This window comes from Balaenoptera acutorostrata, chromosome 19 (genome assembly GCF_949987535.1).
Source record: "Balaenoptera acutorostrata chromosome 19, mBalAcu1.1, whole genome shotgun sequence".
Taxonomy (NCBI): Eukaryota; Metazoa; Chordata; class Mammalia; order Artiodactyla; family Balaenopteridae; genus Balaenoptera; species Balaenoptera acutorostrata.
The window spans coordinates 53,973,748-53,993,651 of NC_080082.1; the positions used below are offsets into that span (position 1 = coordinate 53,973,748).

At 53.2% G+C, this 19,904-nt stretch overlaps 1 protein-coding gene across 3 annotated transcripts in view; it reads left to right on the forward strand.

Annotated features, from left to right (window-relative positions):
• SPTBN4 (spectrin beta, non-erythrocytic 4) overlaps positions 1–19,904 on the forward strand; it is a 74,215-nt gene that overhangs the window by 24,252 nt on the left and 30,059 nt on the right. For all 3 annotated transcript variants that reach the window (XR_009006172.1, XM_057534879.1, XM_057534880.1), the window contains exons 13-19: positions 408–558; positions 3,529–4,459; positions 5,774–5,911; positions 8,474–9,224; positions 10,940–11,142; positions 14,895–14,985; positions 18,436–18,582. Coding sequence is in view for 2 of the 3 variants with exons in the window: in XM_057534879.1 (XP_057390862.1) it covers positions 408–558; positions 3,529–4,459; positions 5,774–5,911; positions 8,474–9,224; positions 10,940–11,142; positions 14,895–14,985; positions 18,436–18,582 (2,412 nt within the window). In the remaining variant the exon portion in view is untranslated. The remainder of the gene's footprint in view (positions 1–407; positions 559–3,528; positions 4,460–5,773; positions 5,912–8,473; positions 9,225–10,939; positions 11,143–14,894; positions 14,986–18,435; positions 18,583–19,904) is intronic.

Below are 19,904 nucleotides of genomic sequence, written 5' to 3' on the forward strand. Positions count from 1 at the left end.
GTCCCCTGCATTGGAAGGTGGATTCTTTATCACTGGACCACCAGGGAAGTCCCAATATTTTTTTTAAGAAGAGAGAGAGACATGGAAAGAAAGAGATAGAGGTCGAGATGGAGACAGAAGTGTAAATGAGAAAGGGGGGAAGGCACAGAGAGACAGAAGAAGGGGGAGATGAAGGCATAGAGAGGGAGACACGGTGACATAGACAGAGCCCAGAACTGTGGAGACGATGAGAGATGGAACATCCAGAGAGACAGAGATGGAGAGAGATGATGACAGACACACGGAGACTGAGACAGATCAGAGTTCCAGTGATGGAGTAGAGAAGCAGAGGGCTGGCGTGGGCGATGAGGGGGGAGTGGCCTAAGGGCCAATGCCAAAAATATACTCAGGGCTGCCCCTACTTGTAGGCTCAGCTGCTGTCCCGGGAGTGTGGGCAGCACCTGGTGGAGGCAGAGGACCTGTTGCAGAAGCATGGACTGCTGGAGGCGGACATCTCGGCCCAGAGTGAGCGGGTGGAGGCGCTCAATGCTGCTGCCCTGCGTTTCTCCCAGCTTCAGGGTGAGTCTGAGGTTGGGGATTGGGGTGGAGACTTTCAGGGCTGGTGCTAATAGAAGCAGAATGTCTCCTGAGAGACAGAATGAAGGAGTGAGCTCCCCATCTTTGGAGGCATCCAAGCACCAACTAGGATCACACTCCATCAGGGATATCACATGGGAAATTAGTGCCTTGAGTGAGAGGTTGGACCACATGACTTCCTCCTGCTTTGAGATTCTGCAGTAATAGTTCACGTTTCTTGAGCACTTGTTATGTGCTAAGCCTTTCACAGCCGATCTCAGTGAATACCATAAAAAGACTGGGTAAGGTAATTATTGTCAAGGCCTGTTTAGCATCAAGTGATAGAAACTCAATTCAATTCACTTAAGGAGGAAAGGGGAATGTACTGGCTGATGTAACTAAATGTGCAGGAAAGGATGAGTTTTGCTTCAGGTATGGCTGGATCCAGGGATAGTTCAGTGATGCTTTTAAGACTTCATCTGTCTCTGACTCCAGTCTTTATGTTTGTGTCACTATTGGGCTGTCCCTCCCCTCGTGGTGTAAATCTGGGATCATCCAGCAGCTTCGCAGACCCAGCAAGAGACAGGCTCCTTTCTCTCAATATTCTGGCAAAAGGTCCAAGGAAAGTTTTCATTAGCCCACTGTGGGTCCCGTTCCCATCACTCAGCCAAGCATTATGGCCCCAGGCTATCCAGTGATCTAATTGGCCACATCTATGTGACATGCCCTCCCAGAGCCAACAGTGGGGTCAGCTCCCTCCAAAGACATGAACTGAGAAGGAGGGGGTTGGGGCGCCATTAGCAGAAGCAGGGACATGGATGCTGATAGGCAAAACCCAGACTGGCTCTAAAAATGTTCTCATTTTACTGATGTCAACGCCCTCCAGCCAAAGACCACCAGGAACCCTGCTGTAGTCAAACCAAGCTGGGTTTTTTGGTTCTTTGCACACACGAGGGGAACCATGGGGCATCTTAGTAAGAGGATGTTAAGAGGGGCTTGTTATAGGATGTGGGTTTGTGTTAGGTGATTTGGGATGATTTAACATAGTGGGTTTTGCTGCAGATTGGATGCTGTCAGGAAGTGGGGGTAATTAGATGATTGCGCATCTTAATCATTTTTATCCAGGTAGTGGGAGGAACAGGATTGGCAGGAGTGGTTCACCTTGGCCAGGTGAGGGGGCGGGCAGGGGGGTGGCCGTTTTTGTGGTTTGCACAGTGACTTTGTTTTGGGTGCTCTCAGACGTGACTGTGGAACGGTCTTGTCTTCGTCCCGCTCCATCCCTATTGCAGAGTGGTCCTGTCTGATGTTGTGTCCTGTGCAACTGTGTATGAGTGCTGACAGCATCAGGGCTCCTTTTTTCTTTCTCACTGATGAGGAAACTGAGGCCCAGAGCCGCAGAGCTGATCAGAGAGAGGGTTTGGAGGCTGGTCTGTCTCACTCCTTTATCTGGAGCCATGGCCCTTGGGAATCCTGGAGCATTGTTAGGAAAGGAAGAGGCTATCCAGCTTGCAGGATGGTCAGGGGTTTCTCACCCTCATGGACTGGGTCATGTCCTAAGAGCAGATGTTGAGGTCTCCTTCCAAGCCCCTGTGCGGACATCCCCATCCTAGCTCAGCCCATCACCAACCTCATGACCCCACGAGACACTGTCGGGACCCTCTCCTTCATCTTCACTCTTCATCCTCATTCTTACGGATGTTTGTCAAGGAAACTCCCTCGGTCTTTTCCTTGTGAGGTCTCGGTGCCTGGTGACAATGTGCCAGCAGCACCGTGGAAACAGCAAAGAGGCTAGTGTGGGGTGTGTGTTGTCATGGTGACGGGAGGCAGCGCTGTCTGATAAGTGGTCCAGAGTGTGGCGTCCTGCTCGACTACTTCTTAGCTGATCCTGGGCAAGTAGCTTCCCTCCCTGGGTGTGAGTTTCTTCATCTGCAAGATGGGGCTAAGGAGGATACTGGCCTCGTAGAATGGTTGTGAGAATTAAATGACAGTGTGTCAGAGTAAGGGCCAGATACATGGATGCTGTTGATGTTTATTATTCAGTTGGATGCCTCCGTATTTGGGTTAATTTCAGTGAATGTCCAGAAATGCAGAAATCCCACAGGCCATCTAGGGCAGTGTCTCTCATACTGTTTTGACCCAGTAAGAAATACATTTACCTCATGACCCAGAGTTCACAGGCACACGTGCAGACACACACACACACAGACACACAGAGACATAAAGTCTTTATAAAACAATGCTTCCTCTTACCTCTGATATTTTCTATTCATTCTATTCCATTTCATTAAAGAAATGCTGGCTGCAACCCATTAAGTTAATCTCACAGTTCTCAGTCACAAACCAGAGGTCCAGGAGGAAGGTGAAATATTTGAAGACAAAAAAGGAGTTTAGGTCATCACTGGGTTAATAGATAAGGTGACAGAGGATGAGAGAGGGAACCCAGAAGCATAGCTTAAGAGTAGAGAAGTTTCATCTGGTCCATTTCTGAAGGGAGAACACTGTATATTTACACTAAATATACACATTGTAGGATTCTCTGAATCTCTGTTTCCATTCATCATTCAATCAATAAGTCACCGTTTTCACTAGGTGACTGCTCTGGGCTCCAACCTGTGCTGGGCAGTGGTGGGGACATGGTGTGCTGGAGACAGTCCCTGGCCCTGTCCTTACAGGGCTCCCAGTCTAGTAGGGGCAGACAGACTGTCAGTGACGGCCCAGAGGGTTCAGAGCTGGGTGAAGGAATCACAGGCAGAGTGGTCCGGGCTGGGATGGGAAGCAGAGAAGCCTGGGAGAGCCAGAGAAGGCGCCTGCTCCAGATTTGGGGTGTCAGAGAAAGCTGCCTGGAGGAGGGGAGGTGTAACCTGGCATCTGATGAAGTCGGGCCAAGGACTAGGCAGGTAGCCTTGTACCACCCTCTCTTGGACGCCGCCTGGCCCGTGCCCAACCCGGGATCTGCCCCTTTTCCTGGTCCAGGTTACCAGCCCTGCGATCCGCAGGTCATCTGCAACCGCGTGAACCACGTGCACGGCTGTCTGGCGGAGCTGCAGGAGCGGGCGGCTGGGCGGCGCGCGGAACTGGAGGCCTCGCGCAGCCTGTGGGCGCTGCTGCAGGAGCTGGAGGAGGCCGAGAGCTGGGCCCGCGACAAGGAGCGCCTCCTAGAGGCGGCGGGCGGCGGCGGCGCGGCGGGCACGGCGGGCGGCGCCCACGACCTGTACAGCACCGCGCGCCTCCTGGCTCAGCACAAGATCCTACAGGGCGAGGTGGGCGGGCGGCGGGCGCTGCTGCAGCAGGCCCTGCGGCGCGGCGAGGAGCTGGCCGCGGCCGGTGGCGCCGTGGGCCCGGGCGCCGAGACGGTGCACCTGGCGGGCCTGGCGGAGCGCGCGGCGAGCGCGCGGCGGCGCTGGCAGCGGCTGGAAGAGGCGGTGGCGCGGCGCGAGCGGCGGCTGCAGGAGGCGCGGGCGCTGCACCAGTTCGGTGCTGACCTCGACGGGCTCCTGGACTGGCTCCGCGACGCCTACCGCCTAGCAGCCGCGGGCGACTTCGGCCACGACGAAGCATCCAGCCGCCGCCTGGCCCGCCAGCACCGCGCGCTCACCGGGGAGGTGGAGGCGCATCGCGGGCCCGTGGGCGGCCTGCGGCGTCAGCTGGCGACACTGGGGGGCGCCAGCGGCGCCGGGCCACTGGTGGTGGCATTGCAGGTGCGCGTGGTGGAGGCCGAGCAGCTGTTCTCCGAGGTGACCGAGGTGGCTGCTCTGCGGCGCCAGTGGCTGCGGGATGCCCTCGCTGTCTACCGCATGTTCGGCGAGGTGCACGCGTGCGAGCTGTGGATCGGTGAGAAGGAGCAGTGGCTGCTCGCCATGCGTGTGCCCGATTCACTCGACGACGTCGAGGTGGTGCAGCACAGGTGAGCGCGCCCTGGTGGGATTCCCCGGTCCCCTTCCTCCCGCACACAGTCTCGCCTTCCTTGGTTCAACAGTTCCCATGTCCACTCACCTGGAACCGGGGGTTCCAGTAAAATGGGAATGATATTAGTCCCAACCTCACAGGCTACTGGAGAACAATAAATGACTTAGTACGTGCAAACTACTTAGCAAGTGCCTGGGTCCAGGGAGCGTTCCATGAGCGGCTGCTATTATTACTAGGAGGCTTATAGTCACCTGGCATGAAATTAACCTGAGCTCCCCCAGGGGTGTCCCAGCCTGACCCCTCTCCCTGGGACTCCCACTGCCCTTGCATAGATGTTACCTCCCTAGCTATAAAATTGTTCTGACCCTTGTCACTTTCTCTTCCCTCACCCCACTTCACATTTCTTCATAGCAGTTACCACCATGTGACACATTAGATACTGATTTGTCTGTCGGCAGATTTAGAAATGGGTTGTTAAAATAGTGGATGAACCCTCTGCACCTCTCTCTCTCAGCATGTTCATCCATCCACTCATTCAGTGGGTACTTATTGAGCTCCTGCCCTGTTCCAGGTCTTGGGCTGAGCATTGCTGGAAACACAGGCCTGGTCCCCGCTGTTACTGTGCCCACAGTTACCCAAGCCACAGCCTTGGGCATTGTTTTAAACAAGGGAGGACCATGGCCAGCTTAAAACAGATTTTGCTGGTTGCCATGTGGAGGGTAGGTTGGAGGGGGTGAGAATGGTGGCTGGGAGCCCAGAGAGGCAGCTGGGGTGAGGATTCAGGTAGGAGAGGACAGGACTGGACCAGGGCTGGAGCCCAAGTAGACAGGCCATGGGGGCAGACAGGCTTGGGGGGAGTGTTTGTCCAAAACAGAGCCCAGGGAATGGGGGCAGGGGCTGTCCCTGAGATGGAGACCCAGAGGAAGAACAAATTGGGGGAGATGTTGAAGCTAGTTTGAGTACAGTGAGGACCCTGGAGGAGATGCACAGCAGGCTTTAATGTTGGAGACAGGTTCAAAAGGAATGAGGTTGAAGCTGGAGACAGATGTGTGAGTGATGGGTTCAGGGGCAAGGACTGTGGGAGTGTGTGAGGTGGGCCAGGCAGGATGTGAGGGAAAGCTCAGAGGGCCCAGGACAGAGCCCTGAGGAATCTAACATTTAAGTGGCAGGTAGAAGAGGAGCCAGCAAAGGAGCCTGAGGAGGTGAGGTTGGAGAGTTAGGAGAAGAACCAGGGGAAGGCAGCTTCCCAAAAGCCAGTGAACAGGTCCCCAGGGTCCAGGCCTCTCTGAGCACGTCCATCCTTCTTCCACAGATTTGAGAGTCTGGACCAGGAGATGAACAGTCTGATGGACCGTGTCCTGGATGTGAACCACACAGTTCAGGAACTGGTGGAAGGAGGCCACCCCAGCTCAGAGGAGGTGCGCTCCTGCCAGGACCACCTCAACAGCAGGTAGGTGAGGCCTGGGGCTGGAAGTTCTTCTAGGTATCCCACACCAGTTCTTCCCATTATTCTTTTCCTCATTCACCAACTGTAGAAATCAAGAACGTGCACTTTCAAATCCCTGAGATGATAAGGGCCATCTAGTAAATTAGCAAAATCTTGAAAAAAATTAAAATACCCAGTGCTAGTGGTGATGTGGTAAAATGAGGACACAGTACATTTCAATGGGGTATTAATTTACTTGTTCAGAAATTATTTATTGAGTATCCACTATCTGCCAGGAAATTTTCCAAGCACTTTTGTTTTATCTCCCAATATCCCAATTTCCATAGTAAAGTTTCCAGAATTCAGAACTCTTTAAGAATAGCAACAAATTAAATCTTTCCCGCTCGAACACTGCCAGTAGTTTTTCCAAGGTAGGGTTCATGGATAAAGACACAGATCCAGAGAGGTGAAATCCTTATTCAAGCTTACTCAGTCTAGTAAGTAGGAGTCAAACCCAGTTCTGCCTGAATCCAGAACTGGGGCTCTTGATCATATATATATATTCAGTCTTCCCAGCAATTCTGTGGGGTGTAAATTACCCATGTGAGAGAGGAGGAAATGGGGGCTCAGAGAGGTGAAGGTGGCCTGAGGTCACATGGCAAGTTATGGGGATCAAGCCTGGAATTGTCTGACTCCGAAGATTGTGCCCTTAACTGCTGTGCTGGAAGATCCCAATATCCAGTGATTTCCAAGTCTCTGTAGACTCAACAATCCCAGGGCACCAGGGCCTAAAAAGATAATGACAGCAATAGTGATTTACGGCATTTAGTGAGATGATGTGCTACGTGCTTTAGCCACCTGAACTTGTTAAACACCCAATGAAGTGGACATAATTATCCCCATTCTCCAAATAAGGAAACAGGATCAGAGATGGAAATGATTTGCCCAAGTTCACATGGCAAATCTGGCCAGAGCAGAACTTGAACTTGAGTCCTTCTGATTTCAGAGTCTTAATTTCTGCCCTTGTGGTGTGTCCATTCTAGAGGTGACAGAGAGTTCACAAATAGACTAATACGTGAACAAGATATTTAGAGAGTTTTAAGGATTTATGCAGGAAATAGAGTGACCTGGTAGGGCATAACTGGAGCTTGGGGGTGATTTTAGATCTTGTGGTCAGCCATAACATTTTGAGCTGGGCCCTCAAAGGGGATGAGAAGGCAGCCAAGGAAGGTCCCCCCATCAGGTGGGTCCTCGAGGTGAGGGACCCGGGGGGCTCGGGTGGACCTGGGGGAAGAGAAGGGAGGGCAGCCTGCTTTGGGGCCACTTCCCTGGGGGCTGACTGAGAAAAGGATTTCAGGATGGTGAGGGCAGAGCTTAAAAAAAAGGGGTGGGGGGAACGAGAAGGATCCAGCCACAGGAAGAGTACATATGGGGGAGGGGAGGGAGGGTACAGATCATTCCAGGCAGGGAGCACAGCCAAGGCAAAGGCCCTGATATGGTCTTCGGGACCATATCAAGTCCCCAGATCAATAGTGGGGACTATTATCCCCACTCAATAATAGTAGCTAACAGGTTCTGTTTTAAGCACTTCACAAACCATAACTCATTTGACTCTCACAACACCCCTATGAGGTAGGTACTGTGCTATGTCCATTTTACTGGTGGGGAAACTGAGGCACAGAGAAAGTTACTAACCAAAGGGTACATAGCTCAGATTTGACTTTGAGCCTGACACAGCCAGGCAGTCTGGCTCGGATTCTGTACTTATAAACTGGACCATACACTGCCTATGAAAGGGAACTGAGGCCCAGAGAAATATCATCACTTGCCTGAAGGCACAGGGCAATGCGTAATTTTCCCCATTTATTTATTTTGGAATAAAACAGGTTTGCCTTAGCACCTGGCTTATAGTACACGCTCAGTAACTATTCATTGCATCCAACGTATTATCTGATGTCATAAGCCAGCAGTTCCCACACTCTTTGGTTTCAGAACACTTTGCACTCTTAAAAACTATTAAGGACCCCAAAGAGCTTGTTTTAGTGGATTATATCTATCAGTATTGACTATATTAGAAATTAACACTGAGTAATTTAAAAATATTACGTCGTTAAAAATAACAATAATAAACATAGCTAACATGTTTTAATGAAAAAAAACCTTTCAAAACAAAAAAAAATGTAGCGAGAAGGATGGCGTTGTTCTGCGTTTTTGCACATCTGTTTAATGTCTGGCTTAAGAGAAGGCAGCTGAGTTCTCAGGTCTGCTTCTGCAGTCAGTCTTTGTCCTGCAGCCTCTGGAAAACTCCACTGTACACTCGGGACAGAATGAAAGTGAAAAGGCAAATAGCATCTTAGCATTTTGATGAAGATAGTTTTGCCCTTGCTCAGATTACATTTTGAGAACCGCTGTTCTAAGCAAATGTACCCGGTAGAGTCCATTTTACACAGACAGAAACTGGGGCTCGGTGAGATAAGGTGACAGTCCAAGGTCACACAGTGGCTGGGTTCTACCTAGGGTCGATGGGCCCTCCACACCCAAGAGGGGTCTCCGTCCTCCTTAAGCCGCCCTGCTTCCCCTGGGCAGGTGGAACCGCATCGTGGAGCTGGCGGAACAACGCAAGGAGGAGGTGAACGCGGTGCTGCTGGTGGAGAACCACCTGCTGGAGGTAGCGGAGGTGCGCGCCCAGGTGCGCGAGAAGCGGAGGGCTGTGGAGAGCGCGCCCCGCGCGGGCGGCGCCTTGCAGTGGCGCATCAGCGGCCTGGAGGCTGCTCTGCAAGCGCTAGAGCCACGCCAGGCGGCCCTTCAGGAGGAGGCGGCCCTGCTGGCTGTGCGCTTCCCGGCTCAGGCTGCCCGGCTGCATCAGGGTGCCGAGGAACTGGGCACCGAGTGGGGCGCGTTGGCTAGCGCGGCTCAGGCCTGTGGCGAGGCGGTGGCGGCGGCCGGGCGCCTACAGCGCTTCCTGCACGACCTGGACGCTTTCCTGGACTGGCTGGTGCGCGCCCAGGAGACGGCGGGCGGCGGCGAGGGGCCCCTGCCCGGCAGCCTGGAAGAGGCGGACGCGCTGCTGGCGCGCCACGCCGCCCTCAAGGAGGAAGTGGACCAGCGCGAGGAGGACTTCGCGCGCATCGTGGCGGCCAGCGAGGCACTGCTGGCGGGCGACGGCACCGAGCTGGGCCCGGGCCTGGCACTCGACGAGTGGCTGCCGCACCTCGAACTTGGCTGGCACAAGCTGCTCGGCTTGTGGGAGGCGCGCAGGGAGGCGCTGGTCCAGGCGCACATCTACCAGCTCTTTCTGCGCGACCTACGCCAGGCGCGGGCGGTGCTGCGCAACCAGGTGCCCGCTTCGGGGTTGACGCAGGTGGGGGTCTGAGGCCGCGGGGGATTTCGGGGACAGGGAAATGTGTGGAGGAGTGTGCCTGCGGGGACCACTGGCTTCGTGGCTTATCTGCTGTCAGCGGCGGGGTGTGTGTGTGTGGCAGGTATCTGATACGGATGGCTGGGTTTGTGGAGCATCCGGTGTGAACATGTGTGGGTGGGTGTGTAACAGAATTTGAGGATTACGATGTGTGGGGTGGCGTCTTAGTTTAGGTGACTAACAGTTTGTGGACTATTCTGAGTAAGTAATGCATTTGGGTGTTCATTGGAGCGGCTTCTTGGGTCTGTGGATTGTCTGGAAGGAAATAAGAGTATGAGGTTGATTGGTGATGGTTCATGGGGTTTAAAGAAGATCTTGGGGTGGATAACAGAGGATGAAGACTATGGTAGAGGGAATTCAGGCTGAGAGATTATTGGGGTCAGTAAATGATGGTGGATTCAGTGGTTCTGGGGACTTAAATTAGCAGATTATCTTCTTATTGGGAATGGCAATTTGCAGATTCTCTGGAGAGGGTAACTGCCTTTATGGCTTGAGGAATCAAGTGCCATGGTTATCTGGGAACAGCTGATCCATTTGGGGGATCTTTCTGGGATGGGAACCAAATTTGAGGATTTGGACAAGATGGAACACCCAGTTTTCAGATTGCCCAAGAGTAGGTGCCAGCTTTTAGGGATCATTTTATTTATTTATTTGGCTGCATCAGGTCTTAGTTGTGGCCTGCAGGATGCAGGATTTTTCATTGTGGCATGGGCTTCTCTCTAGTTGTGGTGCGCGGGTTCCAGAGCGCGTGGGCTCTGTAGTTTGCAGCACACGGTCTCTCTAGTTGAGGCGCGCTAGCTCAGAAGTTGTGGCATGCGGGCTTAGTTGCCCCATGGCATGTGGGATCCCAGTTCCTTGAGCAGGGATCGAACCTGCGTCCCCTGCATTGTAAGGTGGATTCTTTACCACTGGACCACCAGGGAAGTCCCTAGGGATCATTTTAGAAAACATGACTACCTGTGCTGGTTATCTAGAGAAAGCTGACCCAGTTAGAGGATTATCTGGAGAAACAGACAGGGCCCCTGGAATCATGAGGTTACTAAACAATGGAGCTGAGGTGGCCTTGAGAGATCCTTTCTGATCTACCCATTTTACCAGTTAGAAAACTAACCCCAGAGAGGGAAAGAACTTCCTTGAAGTCACACAGGACCCAGGTCAGTCTTCATCAATTAACCAAATATTTACTGAGTGCCTCCTCTGTGCCAGGCACTATTCTGCGGCTGAGCACAGAGGAAACAAAACACAACATCCCACCCTCGTGTGGCTGGCATTCTAGTGTGTGTGTGTGTGTATGTGGGGGAGGAGATGATAAACAAGTAATAGCATATATAATATCATGTCAGGTATATGCTATGAAAAATAATAAAGCAGGATAAAGGGATATGGCTGGGGGAGGAGGATGTTATTTTTGACAGATGGTCAGAGACCTGAAGAAAGTGAAAGAGCCAGCCGTGGGGCTATCTGGAGGGACCAGCATGGGAAAAGGATCTGAAGTGGGACCATGCCTGGCGTGTTCAATGCTAGAACACAGTGAGCAAGGGAGAGGAAAGTGGTGGCAAGGCAGGCTGGCAGCCTCTCCCTGGTCCTGGAATGAAGCAGGGCTAAACAGAGCATCACCCCTCCCCCATTCCCAGGAGATGGCACTGTCGGGTCTGGACCTGCCGGGCACCGTGGAGTCGGTGGAGGAGGCACTGAAACGGCACCGGGATTTTCTCACCACGATGGAGCTGAACCAGCAGAAGATGCAGGTGGCCGTGCAAGCTGCTGAGAGCCTGCTGAGACAGGGCAACGCCTACGGGGAGCAGGCCCAGGAGGCCGTGACTCGGCTGCTGGAGAAGTAGGTCCCTCAGACCGCAGGGGCACAGGGGGTGGGATCTCGGCACAGGGGAGGGGCGAGGAGGCCAGAATTCCCTTTCTTTCCATCACATTTCTGCTCTTCTGTCTCTCTCTTTTTTTTTTTTCTTGGCCATGCCACGCTGCTTGCGGGATCTTAGTTTCCCGACCAAAGATCGAACCCATGCCCCCTGCAATGGATGCGTGGAGCCCTAACCACTGGACTTCAAGGGAATTCCCTCTCTGTGTCTTTGATTTCTATTTAATTCCATATTGCTTTAGATTCGATTTAAATTGACGATCTGTGAAAAGGTAACTTACGGTTGATAACCCAAAAGCTGCAAAAGGATATACAATGAAAAGTTTCTCTCCCAAGCCTGCCCTCAGCCTGGGATAGCCGGACTGGTTGTTAAAATGTTAACATCTGCTGTGTGCCAGGCACTATTCTAAGCCCTGAACAAAACAGCAGCCCCTCCCTGCCGCAAAAAAAAAAAAACCCAAAAAAACCCAGCCCTCAAGCAGAGTCCTTTATAGGATTTCCTTCAGGCCCACTTCTTTTTTTAAAAAATTTATTTATTTATTTATTTATTTTTGGCTGTGTTGGGTCTTCGTTTCTGTGCGAGGGCTTTCTCTAGTTGCGGCAAGTGGGGTCCACTCTTCATCGCGGTGCGCGGGGCTCTCACTATCGCGGCCTCTCTTGTTGCGGAGCGCAGGCTCCAGACGCGCAGGCTCAGTAGTTGTGGCTCACGGGCCCAGTTGCTCCGCGGCATGTGGGATCTTCCCAGACCAGGGCTCGAACCCGTGTTCCCTGCATTGGCAGGCAGATTCTCAACCACTGCGCCACCAGGAAAGCCCAGGCCCACTTCTTTCTGTCCGTCATTGTTGCTGTTTCTGCCCGTCCTGGTGACCCCAGCTTTCTCCTCTCTGGCATGAGCAAGGCAGGAAGAGAGCCCAGTGCTGCTCTAGCCTCTGTCTCCTGATGGAAATCATGCCCAGTCCCTCCACCACCATCCACAGCCCTGAGGCCCCAGCCCCTTGTCTCTTTGGTCTCTGGCGTCTTTTTTCCCTAAATTCATTTGGGACAAGGTTGGAGTTTCCTAAAGGAAAACTTTTATGGAGATTCTCATCCTGAGGACGCAAATTCATGATCTAGGGTCCTCCACTCCAGGCCTGGCCCCTTCCTTCTTTTAACCAGCATTTCTTGAGTGTCTGCTCTCTGCTGGGCTCTGCAGAATGAGGAGGAGGAGGAGGAGGAGCCTGGAAGGCTGTTCCTTCTGAGTCACGCCTTCATTCCTTTGCAGTCATTAATGGCTCCTTTCATTCTATTGTTTATTCATTTATTCTTTTTAAAAATATTTATTTATTTATTTGGCTGCGCCGGGTCGTAGTTGCAGCACGTGAGAGCTTCGTTGCCGTGTGCGGGATCTTTAGTTGCGGCATGCGGGATCTTTAGTTGCGGCATGTCGGATCTTTAGTTGCAGCATGCGGGGTCTAGTTCCCTGACCAGGGATCGAACCCGGGCCCCCTGCATTGGGAGCACAGAGTCTTAGCCACTGGACCACCAGGGAAGTCCCTATTCATTTATTCTTCAGCCAATTAAACAAGTATTGAGTCCATGCTGTGTTCTAGGCCCTGTGTGGGGCAATGCTGGGCGCGCAGCAGTGACCAGGACAGAACACGATTCCTGCCCTCATAGAGCTCGTGTGCTGTCTGACAAGCATGGCCCAGAATGGTCAGGGCCAGGATGGGAGAGATGCAGGGGGCCGTGGGAGCCCTGGGGTCAAACAGGGCCAGGTCCTAGTCCCAGCTCTGCCTCTCAACCTGTAGATTCAGAGCAAGTCACTTCTCTCTCCACGAGCCTCACCTCGCCTGGAACCTGGCCCAGCCCTGCGTGCAGGGCGCTCTTGCATCTTGTCTGCATTCGGCACATGAGGCTCAGAGGGGGGAACAGACTTGCCAGAGGTCACAGCTCTTTTCTCACCCTCCCGGAAACAAGGGATTTTCCTCATCCCTAGGACTGATGCTCGACAAGTTGGCTGGTGAAGGCCTGGAGGGATTGAGACTGGTTCAATTTCAGAGGCATTTCCTATTTCCTGGTTCCTGAGCTGAGTCTTGGCAGGAGGGAGTACATATTTTGCTTGTCTCTGGCCCTTCCATCCAGCTCTGCCCTTGGTTCTCTCTGTAACTTTCTCCCACACACTCCATCTCTTTGTCTCCATCTCCCTGTACAACTATGTATCTCTATTTCCTTGTCTCTCTCTCTCCTTGTTTTTTCTACCTATATCTGCATCTCTCTGTCTTTTCTTCTGCCTCTCTCTCTCTCTCGGATATTTTACTTTTATTTCTGCCCTCCCTCTTTCTCTCTGCCTCTCTGTCTCTCTTGCTTTCTTTCATTCATAAAATATGTGTTGAGCACCTACTGTGTGCCAGCTCCTTTTTCTAGGCATTGGGGATACAGGTGTGAGCAAAACAGACAAAAAATTCCTGCCCTCATGGAATGACATCCTGGGGGGGAGACAGACAAGAGAAATATGTAACATATACAGTGTGTTAGATAGTGTTAAGTGCAAAGGAGAAAGTTAAAGAAGGAAAGAAAGCCAGAAAGTGTTGGGGAGTGATCAGGAGGGGTCTCGCTAAGAAAGTGACATTTGAGTACACTTTGGGGGGAAGACCATTCCAGGCAGAGGAAACAGCCAATGCCAAGGCCGTGAGCTGGGAGTTGCTTGTTCAAGGCACAGCAAAGACGGACCCCCTCAGCCCTCTCCACCAGGCCTCTTGGGCACTTTGCCCTGCACTGTCGGCAGGAGGCCAGACTGCCTGGGGCTGCGGTGCTTGCTGGCTCCGGGGTGGCGGGGCCGGGGTCCAGCCTGGCCAGTTCACTTAGGCCGAGGGCCTGCCCGTCCTTGCCGCCGTGTGGTTCCAGCTGCATCTATCCATGCCCTGCTCTCATCCCTCTCTCCAGCTCTGTTGCAGCCTTCTGTCTGTCTGGCTGTGTCTTTTACTGGGGGCATCTGGCCACTTCTCTTCCTGTCCCTTTTTGGGCTGTCCCTCCCTGGACCCTCTCTGTCACTTTCCTTCCCTCTGCTTCCTGTCTACTGCTCTCCTCTCTGTCTATCTCTCTCTCTGTCTCTGGCACTACCCTTGCTTCATTTCTTTCCTTGTGTTTTCCTATTTTCTCTATCTCTGGGTCTCTTTCTTTGTCTGTCTCTCGTCCAAGTCTCTGTCAATCATTCCCTCTTGAAGTCTTTGTTTCTCTTTGTCTCTGGTCCTGTACCTGTATGTGTTCCTGTTTATCTCTCTAAGCCTTTGCATACCCCCCCCCACCCCCGCCGCCGTCAATCTATCTCTCCCTCCTGATCTCTCTTTCTCCCTAGGTGTCTCTCATTCTCTAAGTTTTTATCTCTCTCGGTATCTCTTACTCTGTAGGTCTGTTATCTCTCTCTATGGGATTGTGTCTCTCTAAGGGTATTTCTTTCTTTTCAGATATCTGTCTGTCTCTGTCCCTCTCTCTCCCATTCTTTCTCTCCCCCGCCTTCCTCTCCCTCCCTCCTCTCTCTTCCTCCCCCAGCTCTGTCCCTGGCTCTGCCCCCACTGATGTTTCTTTGCCTTTACTCCCATCCCTACCTTGCTCTCTCCTCTTCCTCGCTCGTACATATGCCCCAGGTTCCTAGCCCTGCCAAGCCTGACGCCCTCACAGCCTTACTGCCAGCGCCCCCAGACACAGGCTTCCCCCAATTCCTATCTCCCCACCCCCAGGAGCCAAGAAAACCAACTACGGGCCCAGCAATGGATGCAGAAGCTACACGACCAACTTGGGCTGCAGCACTTCCTCCGAGACTGCCACGAGGTAGGAACTCCAGCTGTGCTGGGGCACAGGAACTTCTTTCTTAGGCAGGGAAGTGCTCCAGGACTGAGGCGCAGTAGGGGAGGAGACGCCCCGTCTAAATGGGTCGCGGAGCGATGTTCACCTCGCGCCGCCAGGAGGCGTGCGGATCCTGGCTTCAGTGCGCATGCTCCTCAAGTCTCCTCCACCCACGCGCTGGGGAAGGAGGGAGGGGCCTTGGGCGCCCCTGGCAACGGCGCGCGTCCGCGCCCACAGGTCCCGCGGAGACGCGCGCTGATCTCACCTTTCCCAGCCGGAGATTCGTGAGAAGCTCTCTGCTGGCGAGAGAGGGACGGGAGACAGGAGAGAGGGGTGGGGGGAGCCGTGGGTGGACCAGAAGCCCAGAGCGCAGCTTCGGTCAGAGACAGTCCCCGACCAAGCCTTCGCCCCTTTAACAGTGTCCAGGAATCAAGCTCTGCCCCTTTAGAGATGAGCTACACAACCGTTAGGATCGCCCCAAGTCAGAGGTGGTCCAGGTCCCCTTCTCCATTAGAGACAGCTCAGGAGATACGCTGCCTTTCTCTCCTTACCCTGCATTCCATAGAAACTATTCTGGACCCTGACCACATAAGAGATGGCCCCATGAGAGATGGCCCAGTAAACATTTTCCTAATCCCAAACAGAGATGGTCCTGGTCTCATCTATCTACCTGATCAGGATAATTAGTACCCCCTCCGCGATGATACAGTACTTAAGTTTCCCCCAACCAAAGATGGTTCAGGAACCAGGTCCGAATCTCCCCAATTAAAGATGATTTGATTCCCCCCATGGTGAACCCCCATGTTCTCCCCACACATTAAATGGATAAGGGCTTCCATATTCCCCCTCCCAACTCAAGTCCATTAGAGATGGGTCTGGGACTCGAGCCCACTAGAGATGAGTTCAAGAACCCCCTGTCCCCCTTCTTCCCACTGGAGATTATTCTGGACTGAAGTCTTAGAAGAGATATTTCCGGCTCCCTCCCATATTTTTCACCCCTGTAGAGCTGAGGTAGCCAGGAATCTGAGCCTCTTCCCACCCCACCTCACCCCCTCACACAGCTGAGGTAACCCAGGCCCCAGCCTACCCCCTCTCCCCGCCCCGTTTGATTTGGCCCAGGAGCCCCTTCCCCCTCTCTTTAGATTGTTCTGGACCAAGCAGCAATCATCTGAGATGGCGCAGGAACACCCCCCCTCCCCATGCTTTAGGGAGGGTGATGATTTCTCCTCTACGCGCATCTGGGGCCCGGCAGAGAGGCGGGCACGTAGGCAGGCAGGGGGCGCGCGCGGGCGGGCGCGCTGCCGCTGCGCGGTGGCGGGGGATGGGGCGCGTGTCCGCCGGAGACTCAGCCGTCACCACCGCTGCCGCCGCCGTCGCGGTAGAGGGGCGAGAGCCCGCCCGCCCGCTGCAGGGACCGCCCGCCAACGCCTCCGCCACTTCAGGTCTCGGGGGCGCCCAGGGGAGGGGGCTGACGCGCACCCCCGCCGAGGCGGGCGGGGGAGGGGGCTTGGGCGCGTGCTCGCCCGCCTGCCGCGGGAGGGAGGGGCGCCGGCGGCGCGGGGGCGGGTCGGTAAGGCGCAGGGACCCCAGCCCTGGGGAGGGGCCCGGATGCCGGGAGCTGTCCGCGGTGCTGCTGCGGGCCGGACTGAGGGGCCGGGTCCCAAGGGAGAGTAGCGGAAAGGAAGGACTTCTAAGGCTACTCCTGGGGTAGTGTGGATTTGCCCTGGGGGTTAAGGGGGTCCCAGCCTCTCTAGGGGCCTCTGCTCTGGGTAATGGGGCATCTGAGATTTTCCCTGGGGTTGGGGGACTCTTAACCTTTGGAGAGATTCTTCCCTGGTTCTTGCAGAATCTGTGTTAGCCTTAGATGATGGGGGCGAATCATTTTTGCGGGGGTCTGCCTTGGGCGATGAGGGTCTTGGACTTGCTCTGGGTTTGGAGGGCTCTGACATTTGGGAGCTTTTTTCCTGGGTTGTTGGGGACTCTGGCTTTGCCCTCAGTGATGGGGGTCAATCACTTTTGGGGGGCTTTACCTTGATGACAGAGTACCTCTCCTTCAGGGGCTTTGCCTTCCCTATGAGCTGTGGCTGCCATTGGCAAACTCTTCCCTGCTTGTCGGGAATCTGATAGCATTGGGGGATTCAGCATTTGACTTGGCTCGTGTGTGTGTCTGTGTATGTATGAGGGAGTATGACGCTGTCCTGGATCTCTGGGGAGCACATGCTCAGGGGACATGGAGTGGGGTTTGGCCGACTGTGAATTTGTCCTTGGCTATGACTGTAAGCCAGAGTCCGTGGTTTTTTGTTGTTTTTTTTTTCCAAGAGGGAGGAGGAGGATCTTGTGACTGAGGGGGGAGGAGAAAGGGGAGGAGCAAACTGCCCAGGTGCCAGGTTTGGTCATGAGTGGGGAGGTTCCTGCTTGAGGGACAAGCCTCATTGGGAGGGAGGGGTGGCTCAGAAAGCAGCCCTGTGACTGGTCCTGCTGAGGGTAGTGAGAGGGGCCCACTCCTGTTGCTTGCATTTGGGATGACTGGTTTTGTTGGTGAGTGGGGGCACTAGAACCGGCTTTAGTTTGGGAGGGGGGGTTGGCTGCGGAGGTTCTATCCCGTCCATGCTGGAGAGTCTGATGCTAGATTTGTAGCATCTCATTTGGCGTAGACTCATTTGGGGAGCCAGAAGGTAGCCCTGATGCTTGCATTTGGGGGGTTGGCTTTGGTTGGGGGCCAGAAAGCATCATGTTTTTGGCGAACTGTGGTCTTGGGCTGGATCCTCAAGGCTGGATTTGGGGAGTCCTGTGGGCTCATTAAGGAGGCTGGATCTGGGTTGCAGGGGATGGGTCTACCCCACATTGGAGGGATGGTTTGGAGGGAACTAGACTTGGCACTAGTTGGGAGGTTTTTTAGGGGTTCATCTGGCCATATTGGGGGTCTGGGACTAGATATGGGGGCTTCACCTGATACCTTTGGGAATGGGTTGGAGGTCTTGAATTGGTCATTATTGGAGGTGGCTGAGACTGAATTGAAGGGTCTAAGGATTGCTGGGGGTGAGGGGTGCAATACTGAATTGGAAGTGAGCTAAACTAGGTTGGAGGGCTTGTTTTGGAGGGCTGATTTGGCTATGGGTGGGAAGACTGGCCCAGGAACCCTACCTTGGGGCTTAGGGCTTATGAGGAGTTGAGAAGGGCTGCCCTGAGGACAGAGGGCTAAGAGATGATGCATTCTGGGGACCCTTTCATCCATCCCCTACTCCCTAGGAAAGGGTTTAAGCTGCACACCCCTGCCATAAAGGCCTCACTTGCACAGCTTTTTCCATCCCACCCTTCTCTCCCTCCCCAGTCCCAGAAGCCTAGGCCCTGAACCTGGGACGTTGTGGAGGGGATGGGGGGGCGGCTATGGCAGGTTGTGGGGAATTGGCTGAGCCCCTCCCCCGTCCTGCACAGCTGGATGGCTGGATCCATGAGAAGATGCTGATGGCGCGAGACAGCACGCGGGAAGACGGCCACAAGCTGCATAAGAGATGGCTCCGGCATCAGGCGTTCATGGCAGAGCTGGCTCAGAATAAGGAGTGGCTGGAGAAGATTGAGAGGGTGAGTATGCAGAAGGACCCGCTGCCCATGCCAGGTGCCAGGGGCCTCCAGGGAACCCATGTCTCACCTCCTTCACCCTCCACTGCCAGCCTGCTCTTCTCATACCCCTGAACTGGTTCAGATAATTTCCACATCTGTTCCTAGTTTTGTGGCCTTGAGTAATTCATGTAACCTCTTTGAGCCTCAGTTTGCCTGTCTATAAAATGGCCAACATCTCTTCTGAATGGTTGTTAAATATTTCACCCCTTCTTATAATCTCCCCCACCAGGCTTCCTTCCACACCATTTGGAGCATTTAAAATAGAAAGTCAGGTAGTCAGGTTGGGGCAGCCCTGGGAAGCTGGGGTTAAAGTGAACATTGGGTTCCTACAACCTTGGGTTCTCATTCTGTCTATGCCTGTTACCAGCTCTGGGGCCTTGGGGGAATTGTGTTAACTTCTTTGAGCCTCAGTTTGCTCTGCTTTATTTTTAATTTTTAATTTAAAATTTTTTATTGAAGTATAGTTGATTTACAACGTTGTGTTAGTTTCTGGTATACAGCAAAGTGATTCAGTTATATATATGTATATACATATATACATACATATACATATATATATATTATTTTTCATATGGTTTATTACAAGATTTTGAATATAGTTCGCTGTGGTATACAATTGAACCTTGTTGTTTATGCTCTGCTTTAAAATTAGGATATAATAAATATAGACTCTTGAGTACATAAAGTGCTTAACACAAGGCCAGGCACCTAGGAGCTGTAACTGGTATGGTATTGTTATTTTTAATATGTAATATGATATATGTGGCTCTAGGCCAACATATATTGGAGCTTGACTTCAGCTTGGAGGGACCCAGGCAGATTTTTGCTCTAAGCATCAACCCCCAAAACTGCCCCTAGACCTGCTGCCCTGGATCCCCCCACTCTTTTCACTCAAACAGAGGCACCCAGGTGGGTCTTAAACCATTAAATGGCCACCGATGCCCCATAATGGTGGCACGTGGCAAAGCCACTCTCCTTGACTTTGAGTTTAATGGAGGTTTGTTCTCTCTGCCTCTCTCTCTCTGTCTCTTTCTTCCATCTCTGTCTCTCGCTCCCCTTCTCTGTCTTATGGTCCTCTTCCCATGTTTCTAACTTTGTGCACGTCTCTGTATCCATCACTCTATGGCTATCTGTCTCTGTCTCCTTCTCATGCCTCTGTGTTGTCTGTCTCCCTCCCCACACCTCTGTCTATCTGTCTGTCTCTCCTCGTCTCTCTTCCCATGCTTGGTGCTTTCTCTGCAACCACCCCTCATGTCTCTGTCTCTCTGTGTGTCTCCAACTCC